Here is an 11,240-nt window from a genome sequence, read left to right as displayed (position 1 = left end):
TTCTTGGCATTACAAAATAAGTCAAACAAGTGTGCCGTTCTTATCCGAACACTCCTTCCCATTTCTTTAAAACAGAGGTACAGAGCTTTGACACAGGTTTTTTTTTTAAATAGTCCTGACTTTATCATTTTTAAAGTAAGTGCCTTTCAAGATGCTCCCTAGATTTTGAATTGGAGTCGAAACTGTGTTGTCAGTAAATATACCCGACATGCATATGTAATGTATGAATATGTTTTCAGAGCTAAGATGCGCTTATCTTAAAAGGAAAACAACAAAATGTCCTTAAACAGGTCCAGCAGAAGAAATTAGGTCAACTGTTAAGAGTAGTAGTGAATGGCTGTCATTTACATATCGTTTTAAGATAGTGTCTCTATTCAAAACACTACTAATACTCACCCTGTTTTATTTGCACGTTTGCATAAAGTACACTTGGATTGTCAATGTTTTTGTGCATTATACAGAGATACTTGCTGTGTGCAGTGTGCTAGGCTAGTGTCTGATACATTACGTGGATCAAGGTACGTCACCTCTCAGAGAAACTGGTTTCAGTTTAGCTTTAAAATGGGCACTGATGTCTTCCTACATTCCTTCCACGCGCCCGTTTCCCCCACAGGTTGTCCTGCAGGACGCCATCGTTTGATAGTTTCGACTTGATGCATCGCAGCGCATACCTATCGAAAATTGTCATCAAAGTAGCGCGAGAACAATTCGCAAGCACTGCTTTCACTATCGATCTCGCGGTACTTAGATGTCATACGTCAACCGTTCTCCTAATCGTTGTAACCCGGAAATAGGCGAAGAAACCCGAACGCGTTGCGTTATGGGAAAAGGAAGACTCGGGACAGTCGCCATATTGTTGGCTTCCGCCGTTTACTGGAGCAGAAATCAACAAACACACAAGCTTATATGATTTTACTTCCACACATTTATGTTAGAAACGCTTAACGCTTAGATAAAACTGCATTTGGTCGTTGCATAGAGCAGTATATTAATAAACCTCTCGCAAATAGTTTAAGTACGGTTATATCAGAGGGCATAACATGGGTCGCTCCCGGAGCCGCAGCTCGTCTCGGTCCAAACACTCGAAACACAGCCGCAGGAGCAGCCACTCCAGAACCAGCAGATCCAGGGAGCTGAAAAGGAGCAAACGGTCCCGCTCCAGATCTAGCAGCAGGAGGGAGAGAGGCGCTTTACCACCCGACCGGACCGACATATTTGGCCGGACGTTAAGCAAAAGAGCTAACGACGAGAAACAGAAGAGAGAAGACGAGGAGAGAAAAGAAGAGATGGAGAGACAGAGGAAGATGTGAGTCTATTTTTGATCACACGTGTCTATTAAAAGCTACGTCACTGACTTTACTTGTTTGGCCTAGACAGGTTACAACTCTATGGTCATTAATATTCACAAGAATATAATAGGCCGAGTGCCCAAAACTGACAGGTTTTGCATTACACGCCTGCATTCTGTAACCTTTCATCACTCCTGAAGTCTTGTATTTTCTCATAGACAGATCAGGTCGTCTCATCTTTGAGATCTGCTGCCCATGTTAACTGATACGCCTTTGTGACTGTCACAGATTGTTGTCATCTCTCTTTTGTGTTCGGAGACCACTGGTATAATGGTAAGAGGTTGGAGGAAGAGAAGGAAGGGGGAACCCAATGAAAGCACAGGAAGAGAAGTAATGCAGCCTCGGGCCTGATTAGATTGTTGTTTTCACCCTAAATACGTTGTGACTGCATTGAGGGTGGTTTTTAACTCAAAGGAGGCCTGGGACAAGATGAGCAGGATCGAATTTCGTGATGCTGAAATCAAATCAAGAGACTGTTGTGGTCCTACTATTTTTGTTTTGGCTCAGGGCAGTGTTATGGTCACTTGACTTGGCATTGTGTTTGTGTTCCTTCTTATGGCCAGGTGTGATTGCTTGCTCTTCTTTAATGGTTTAGTCATGCTTAAAGTGTAAATATAGTCGAAACATGCTTTTAAATCATAGCCTCCCCCTAGGGTGGCTTACCTTCTTTTGTGTCAGGGTTATAGTGTTGTTGCAGAACCTCTTGATAAGGAAAAAACTCAAGATCAGATTAATGATCAGATTACTAGCCTGCTTTACTATGATCTATTGTTGTGTATCAAGTAAAAGTCGAATGATGTTTGATCCCTTTTTATGATGTCTTCCTTGTCCTCCACAGCCGCCAACAGGAGATTGAAGAGCGTCTGATCGAAGAGGAAACGGCACGGCGTGTGGAAGAGCTGGTGGCACGGCGTGTGGAGGAGGAGCTCGAGAAGCGGCGTGAAGAGATCGAGCGGGAGGTCCTGCGGCGGGTGGAGGAGGCCAAACGCATCATGGAGGCACAGCTGTTACAGGAGCTAGAGAGACAGAGGCAGGCCGAACTGAACACCCAAAAAGCCAGAGAGGTAACACTCGGTCGTTCGGAACGCAGCGGGGCTCAGCCGCAAACCATATGCCCGCGGCCATGGCACAACCTGACACCAGTTACCCTCCGAGAGAGAGCAGGAGATGCAGGGTAGTTGAAATAAACTTACTTGATTAATTGGGTGCAATTAGTCAACCGAGATTTTGATAGGTAATGACGTGGGATGTACAGTTATCTAGGGAATGCTGATGAGAGAGCCTCTAAAAGTGAGTGGTGGAGTCCTCATTTGTTTTTTGCAGTCAGAACTGTATTCTGTGGTGTTTTATTAATGTGATTTATTGCATTATGATCAATGGGTCTGTCAGACACACACCTCTAATGCTCTCTCGGGTTTCGAGTGAATGTTTTGCCATGGCTGTGAGGAACCAATATTTTTGTTCCCCATCTTCTTCCTTGCCTCGTTTTTTGCACCTACCCTTTTTACTCTTTACACTCATGCTTTTTAATTATTTTATGTCATTTTACTTTCAGATGTGTATTTATCTTCAATAAAAAGATTTTCACTTTGAAATGCAAAAACTTAATGCTTACTGTTTTAGATGTTCCATTAGAGCCATATGTGGCTACCAGACAGCACGTAACCTACTTGAGTTGCTAAAGCCACACTGTGTATTTCCCTCATGTCTGTCACCATTTTAAAGGAGGGTTATCGTTGTACAGACTCGAGTTCTAAATGACGAACTCATTTCATTTTACAGGCGCAAACAAATCCATTGGCTCAGCAGTAATAGGGTTAGATATGTGCCCTCCATCTGTACGTTTCAGATCTCGTCTATAGCTCTTTCCCCTAACATGCCCTATTACTGAAGCGTAAAATGCTTCTGTATTGTCTGAACATTTTTCATTTGCATATAGTCTTCGCATAAAAATCATGAAACGCTCCACAACCCCCCCCTTCTTTTATTCTTCATCCATTTCCCTCAGTTATGATTTATATTTATCTATTGCTGATCGTGATACGGATTTTCTAACATCACTTTTTCCTTTGCCCCTTACGTTCTATACTTCTGTGTGCTCACGATTTGCTTTTCCTCAGGAGTGCTGTCGTACGGGTACACGCATAGACACACACTCCTACATCCACACTCACACGCTCACTCACTGGCCCTGCAATTGAGCTTAGACCTCAGCACATCACTGTTTTTGTATTCAAGAACCATTATCATCTAACGACTGATCCCACCTTTGTGTTTTTGCAGTCTTTACCGTCGTTTAACATTAATAGCCTGACGTCCCAACATGGTAATGTTGTATCATTAACATAATTCATTTTCCTGGACTGTGCTATATTGCATGTGGTGTTGCTGTTTAAGAGCGCTAGCTCATGCTAGTAGCTCAGAGATTTTAAAGGGGAGGTGCTGCGCTGTCCAGGACGGGACACTCGGGACCAGGCAGTAAATACTCACCCCTTAAATCAGCAGTTGTGTAGGTACTGTACACAGTCAAAGGAGAAAAGCGTAGGTATACAAGCATTGGTGAGCCACTACTATTCACTCTCTCCTTAATCTGTTTATATTGTCTCTCTCTCTCATTTTCCTTTGAGACGTCTTGCATACGGATGTTAATAGATGTAAAAAAATATATAATAAGAGAGAGAGAGAGAGAGATCGAGGTGATTTGTTTTTCCATTTATCTTTGCAAGCGAATAAGATTCTTCGTTATTTGACGATATGTTGTCTGTACCTACATGTTTGAATGTTTGGATATAACGTGGCGGGGATTAAAGGTGTGACTGAATGCATCCGTGGGTGGGTTTTTGGTCATTGTAGCATACGTACAGGTTAGCTTCAGACTGTGATGCTGCAATTTGAAAATGTGGAGAATGTGTGAAACCAAATGACAGATTGAGTGAGTGTTGCTGGTTGTTAGCTCTGTTCAAGTGTAGACGTGTTTGAGTGTGAAACTGAATGTATGGGGGACTTGTTTCTGAGAATTTGTTTGCCTACCCTAACATGTCACCGTGTCACCCCTTTAGGAGGAAGAAAAATCCAAACGAGGGGAACTGGAAAGAATTTTGGAGGAGAACAACCGCAAGATTGCTGAGGCACAGGCTAAGCTGGTATGCATTTTATTCGCCTTGTTTCATCTAAAAAACAGTGTTTACCATTTAAGTGTGTGTTAAGGGATAAAAAGCTATATTATTACACAGAATAAATGCATTATTTCGCGGTGTAATAAAATATGTGTCATTTAGCTTATGTACACTAAAGAAGAGACACCATTTTGATAGCCTGTTGAAACATATTTAGGATAGGTAACACTAAAAAATATCTGCTTTTTGAATATATTTGACAGTAATGCAAGACCAGGAAATAAAAGTGAAAATATAAAAAAAATATTTGAATGCTTTGCAATGGCAAATGTGTCCCCATGTGGCCTTTTTGTTTTGTAAAGGATAGAATAGAATCAATCTTTTTCATTAAAATGCACTATTGTCTTATCAGATGTTCAAAATTACCCAAATTTAAATGTGATTATGGCGATTAAGGAAGTCAGTTTGAGTGTAGCATCTATATTTGTTTCAGGCTGAGGATCAGCTACGTATAGTGGAAGAACAAAGGAAGATCTACGAGGAAAGAATGAAGCTTGATCAAGAGAGGCAGAAACAACAGAAAGAGGAGCAGAAAATCATATTGGGGAAGGGCAAGTCCCGACCTCGCCTCTCCTTCACTCTCAAAGCTACAGAATGATTCCTCCTCTCATCTTTTCTCCTCCTCTCTTCTCCTCGTTGGATGTGTGCTTCATGTTGAAGTGAATCGGTGGGAGTCTCAAAGAGAGGTCTGCTTTGTCCACACAACTGCTCTCTCGTAAACCTGAGGAAGAAAAACCACTTGAGTCCTCACGCTTCAAAACCAGACTTGCTGGCACCACCATAGACTTGCAGATCATATTTCTTTTTATCATTATATCAGCTGTTTATCGAAATTTGAAATGGAACACATCTCATTCAGAAACTGGGCTTTTTATTTTAATGGCAAGCAAATAACAATGTGTCAATAATTGTGTGTATGAGCGGGTGTGGTTAGTTGTCATTGTGTGGGAGTTGTTTGGGAGCTCTCTTGAAAAAAAGTTAGTTTAACCAGTGTTTTTCCGCTTACCATCAAGCTGTTGAATGTTTGGGGAACTGCAAAAAAATGTTTTTAAAAGTACAATTTGGCAGGCATTTTGTTAAAATTTTGCACTTGTAAATGTTCTTTTTTTAGATTTGCTTTTTAGATTGCGGACTTAACGTAAACCTCAAACAGAGCTTCCAAACTGCTGCTTACCTCATTGTTCTCCAAAGTCTAAATCACATGTGACTTTTTTGAAACCCCCCTCAGTACTCAATATCAAACATAAAACTGCTTATATGACCAGCCCTTTTTCAGCATTCTCAATATAAACAAATAGGTAAAAAGAAAGTTAGTTACAGCGTGGAAGTCTTGTAATGTTTAGTTCTCTGTTGGTACCATAAGGAAATCGGGAAACACAGGTAAGGCTAGTTAGGGTGTGTGTGCAGGTGAGTTTGTGTATGATAGTATGCTTGGTCTTGTGGCGAATTAACCTCTCCTTGTGAACTAGGACATTGATATGTTCCCCAATAAAACGATATTAAATGCATCATTACCCGAGTTGTCACTGAGGTTTCCCATACAGATGAGGTTTGTAGGCTTTTCTTTCTAAATCATTTATCATTGGTAATCATTCAAGTGAGCACTTGCTTAATTTAGTCCCTCATTTTAAGGATGTGTATAAACACTCCTGCCCTTCAAATGATGTTTTCGACAATGAGTAGGCCTAATATTTAACAGTTACACCTCCCTTTTCTTTTATCCTCTTTTTAATTAATTTTTTTCCCGTTTTCATTGTTGTTAGGCGTTTTTGCAAGATTTTAATGTGAAACATTTTCATCAAATTTGAAATTAATCCAGTCAATCTCTGGCCGCATCAAAATAATCAAAAATCTAAAGTGAATTCGTCTATTATTGTAATTCTCTGAAAATATTATAATTGTGAATCGAGATTTGTGATAAAAGAAATCTCTAGTCACCTTAAAAATGCTACGTTTTGTGATAACTTGCAAATGTATCACACTTGCATTTTGCAATTGTGTAATTCATAAACATAAAATTAAAAAAGTAATTCACTAACTGGTAACAGTTTTCCCTATGGGAATTCTTTCTTTTTATTTTATGGTTTATTCTTCGTAAAAGGTTCCCATGGTCAGAACACTGGCAACAGCATCCACAAATGGTAAAGTTTTCCATCTTTTTTGTTTTATTTCTTAATATCTTATAAAAAAATCATCAAGGGTGCTGTGACATTTGAAACAAGTATATCGCACTATGCGCCTTAGATGACTCTAATGATTGAGTGATTCAACCCGTACTGTAAACTTTCTCACCTCTGTTGTGCTGTGGATGCAAGACTTGACAAAAGGCTTGCCAGTGCATTTCAATGTATTTCTGATTAATTTACCCGCTCCTCATATTCACCCCGAGGTTACTTCATGCCTGCTGTCTCCGGTTCTCAGGTAGCCTGAAAGACACTAATGGAAATGTTGGCAAATTCACAGACGTGTGCTTTTTTTCTGGCCCGCATGGTGCAGCCTTGCGTGTATTTGTCACTGTCTACTTTCACAATACTGCGCTGATGAACGACTGATGCACAACGCTAAAACTCTGAATGCTCTTAGGCCTATGTGAGGGCGTGTATTATCCTGACGTGACAGGTCGTCGTACTCGATGAAGTCCCCAATTTTCAATAACGAGAAGAGAACACAAAGGGTGGATCACTCTGCTGACGTGTTAACATATGAGAAATGTGCATAGTGCACAAGGTTGATCAAGAATGCGCAGACAGATTGCATTCGTGTGGAGAAGCCAGCAGGTGTGTTTTTTCTTAAGTGTGATGCGTTTGATCACCGCAGGCTCTGCAGGACACAGATTCTCAGGACAGTGAGATTATTCGTGCGCAACTGAATAAACATCTACCCTGTGATTTCAAAAGCTGAGATCTGCTACGAGTTTATCTTAAAGGTGGGAAGGGTTGTTTGTTTTTAATTTAAGCAGTGTGGGGTAGCCGTCGCTTAGGATGGGGAGTATACATTGATATTTAAATGGTTTTATTCAAATTCATTTTAAATCAAATCTACATCAGCATATTCAAAACAAATTTACAGAAATAAAAAAATATCCAGTTAAGAAAATCCATCAAATATAAACCATAATACCAACTTGCAAATGTATTTCTTTAGCAAGACATCGGCTCATCTGATTTAGGCTCATTTTGGGACAACTCAGGAACTCGTCGTTTCCGTGCTTTCCCGGGAAGACGTTTTCTAGACCTAGTTCGTCCTATTGTTTGCTTTTGTCTTTGTAATGTGGGAGCATGTTCAGAGTCACATCATCCTCACAAATGCGTATCATTTATTATGCTTGCAGTTGGCCACGTAAGTAGACATGTGCAGTGCAATCTTTTTGCAGCTGATAATACATTTAGCCTATAATTCTATAAATGTACACTCTCGGAAAAAAAGGTACAATTTTGTACCAAAGAAGGTACAAACCATTGTCACAGGGGCAGTACCTTTAACTGGTACAAATTTGTACCTTATAACAGGGAAACAAATTTGTACCATTCCAGTATGTACCTTTAAGGACATGATTTGTACCGTGTGTAACCAAAATGTACCTTTTGTTTTTTAAACCTTGCTGGTACAATATTGTACCTGCAACAAGGGTACAAATCTTGGCCTTAAAGGTACCACCCCAGTGACAAGCATGTTTGTACCTAAACTATGGCAAATGTGTTCCATTAAGCACTATTACAGGTAATTTATCATTTGAATAAAACACGTTAAGCAACAATTTGAGAAAGCATCATTTTAATAGAATTTTATGTAAATAGATGTCATCAAATACATAGGTGTTTGAACCAACAAAGTTCAGGCATAGAGTACAAAAATTGTAAACATCAACTTTCCTCTTTACAATCAAATGTAGAAAAAAGGAGCATCGCTTCTTTTAAAAACATGTCTCTTTGGTGCAAACCATTTGACTAAAATGTAATATGTTAAAATAACAATTTTAACCAACAATATAATAATGGTCAAAAACTGTATGCAATGCAATTGAACATATTCATATTTGTATCACTTTTCATGCAATACCAGTCATTAAAGTTATGGTTCAGGCAAAAATAAAAATTCTGTCATCATGCACTCACCCTCAAGTTGATCCAAACCTGTATAAATGTATTTGTTCAAAGGAAGATATTTGGAAGAATGTTGGTAACCAAACGGGTCTCGACCACTATTGACTGCATCAGTAAATGCTGGGCGACATCTGTTTGGTTACTGACATTCTTCCAAATATCTTTCTAGGAGTACAGCAGAAAAAATACTGTAAATGTATACAGGTTTGGAACTACTTGAGGGTGAGTGAATTACAGAATTTTCATTTTTGCCTGAACAATACCATTAACATTACAATTTTAAAGAAAAATTATTCCCAACACAAACAAATGCGATAATGCAAAAACACTGTAACAATTCTACAAAAACCAGTACAGTGACTACACATATCTGGCTCCTACGTACAAAACATCATCAACCATATAGAGGTCAAGTGCCTGGTAGTCCAGTTCATCTCCTGGCATCAAACAACACCAGTCCTTGTCATATGAAACATGAAATGCATGAAAATGAGAATCAAACAAATGTGGAAGCAACAGTTTTCCACACAGTATCCACAATGTGTCTATGTTGAAAACATACTTAACCTGAAAGAATATTGGAACTTCCTCTGTATGCACAACATCAACCACAAATACATCTTTAGTTGCATATTTTACATTGTTTAGACAAGCCTCTTTCACACGATGAATTGTTTTACTTGCAAAATCTATGGCTTGACATTTTTCGTGGCTTTTCAGTGTATTTTGAAGCTCTTTGGGTAAAGATGTGAATGGCGTGCTCACACTTGTTCCAGTAACTTTTTCATAATCACCCAGCATGCTTCTGGATGAAAACTCCCAACACTGTTTGAATTGGTGTCTTTTGCTTAAAGAAGCAGTGATGTTAATAAAGTTTTTACAAGTGCTTGAAACATTCTTAAAATACAAATGCTTGCTTTCAAAACGCATGCACCACAGAGGGCGCAGCGGACCGTAAGATGAAATAAGTCTTGCATAATGTATAAGATAATGACACTTTGGTGTGATTACATCAAATACATCTTTTAACACTTCTAAGAACTCTTTCACTTTCATGTCAAGAATTGGAAGGCTTTCTCTTCTTACTGTAGGTGCCATAACAATGTCTGTAATTTCTCGACATAGAAGGTAGACATTCCAATATTTGGAACCGGGTGGAATGCGTTGTGCAATCAAAAAAGGTAAAATCCTAAAGAGGCACCATTTCTGTGAGGCTGACCCTGAAATATTTGAATGATGTAAAATTTTCTCAGACAGCTGGGATGGTTTGTTTGCTCTATCATTTTGACCTAAGGAAAATTGACACAGTTCAGCATTTACTTCCTGTATAGTCATATGCTTATCTCGGTGTGCCTTACACAAAACTAGTTTGACTACCAATGGTATTACACCTTCTAATAAGTCGTGCATCAAGTCAGGAGGCAATCCTTTTGTAACATCAAAGTAACTTAGTTCATCAAATGGACAGATTCTCTCAACACCATATACAGCAGTGTTGTTGGGGTTTTCCTTGATGGAATCCAAGTGATACTTATGGACCGCTGAAGTTCTGAGAATAAACTTATCTTCACTGAAAAACTCATTTTTACTTGAGTGAGTTGCCATACAGTATCTGCATATCCGTCCAGAGTTAAAGGACATGGTGAAGCCCCCTATCATGTGCGCCGACAAATTATCCCCAGAGATGGATGCCAGAGCAGCACACGCTTTGAAGGTCTTCTCACTAACCTTCAAATCAAATCCAACAGTTGACATTATTTTTAAATCATCCAACAATGGTTTCAGAATAATGTCCATATGCTGCTTAAACAAAGAATGCTTAACAAGTAAGGCAAGGTGAATATGCTTTAGCTGAGACCTGTATTTTACATCTATATTGCCAACAGTGTAGTAGATGGCACAGACTTTGTGTTTGTTTCTTTTAGAACCAAGAGGATTAACCACTTCAAATTCATCCTCATAGAAGTGCAGCCTTAACGCATTTGGATGTTTGGCAAAGAACGGATGTTCCTTAAAGTACATTCCATCACTGTAGTCTCTCAGCACATTCTCATCCCTTGGCTGAATATTCTGTGCCTGTATAGAATCCCATATATCCTCATGGCCGCAATACTTTTTGAGCACATCAGTGATGGGAACATAAGCAAAATGTCCAATCTTCTGACCATTAACATCTCTTAAAGTATGTTGCACAGGTTCTATCATATCCAAATGTGATACACAGTATGCTTTAAATAAGTGTTCAGTGTCTATCACTTTACAAGCCTCAGCAAAAAAGTCAAATGATTGCAAATGGCCGACAAGTTCAGGAATGTCTTCGATATTAAATCCATTTTGCTTCAGATGGTAAATGAGCAAAGAATCATAGTTTTCTTTGAAGAAACTAAACAGAAACTTGACATCGTCCAATATTTCCTGCTGAACAGACTGCGGTAGGATGTTTTTTTCTCTGCATTTCAACACAAATGAAACAAGATTTGCTCGGAAGTTAGTCAGAAGATCATTCATGCTTGGTATAACATCTTCAGATGCCTCCTCTGCTGAGTCATTGTTGACTTCATTGTCAGTGTTGACTTCACTGTCACTTAAGGCAACTTCAACCTCTCCAGTGA

At 39.2% G+C, this 11,240-nt stretch overlaps 1 protein-coding gene across 1 annotated transcript; it reads left to right on the top strand.

The window, feature by feature from the left end:
* The first annotated feature begins 806 nt into the window (after positions 1-806).
* arglu1a (arginine and glutamate rich 1a) lies at positions 807-6,036 on the top strand. The gene is made up of 4 exons (XM_079464306.1): positions 807-1,306; positions 2,188-2,413; positions 4,409-4,492; positions 4,959-6,036. The coding sequence occupies exons 1-4, from the start codon at positions 1,041-1,043 to the stop codon at positions 5,121-5,123; spliced, it is 741 nt and encodes a 246-aa protein (XP_079320432.1). The 5' UTR covers positions 807-1,040; the 3' UTR covers positions 5,124-6,036.
* Positions 6,037-11,240: the final 5,204 nt, after the last annotated feature.

The sequence above is a fragment of the Barbatula barbatula genome (genome assembly GCF_947034865.1).
Source record: "Barbatula barbatula genome assembly, chromosome: 9".
In the NCBI taxonomy this organism is placed as follows: Eukaryota; Metazoa; Chordata; class Actinopteri; order Cypriniformes; family Nemacheilidae; genus Barbatula; species Barbatula barbatula.
Note: the sequence above shows the minus strand (reverse complement) of the source record. Positions and strands in the feature narration are given on the sequence as shown.

What these genes read in the sequence shown, in the direction of transcription:
- arglu1a (XM_079464306.1), top strand. Translation starts at nt 1,041, where the DNA reads ATGGGTCGCTCCCGGAGCCGCAGCTCGTCTCGGTCCAAACACTCGAAA. An exon ending in ACACCCAAAAAGCCAGAGAG is followed by an intron (nt 2,414 to 4,408) that starts GTAACACTCGGT and finishes TCACCCCTTTAG; the next exon opens with GAGGAAGAAAAATCCAAACG. An exon ending in CTGAGGCACAGGCTAAGCTG is followed by an intron (nt 4,493 to 4,958) that starts GTATGCATTTTA and finishes TATTTGTTTCAG; the next exon opens with GCTGAGGATCAGCTACGTAT.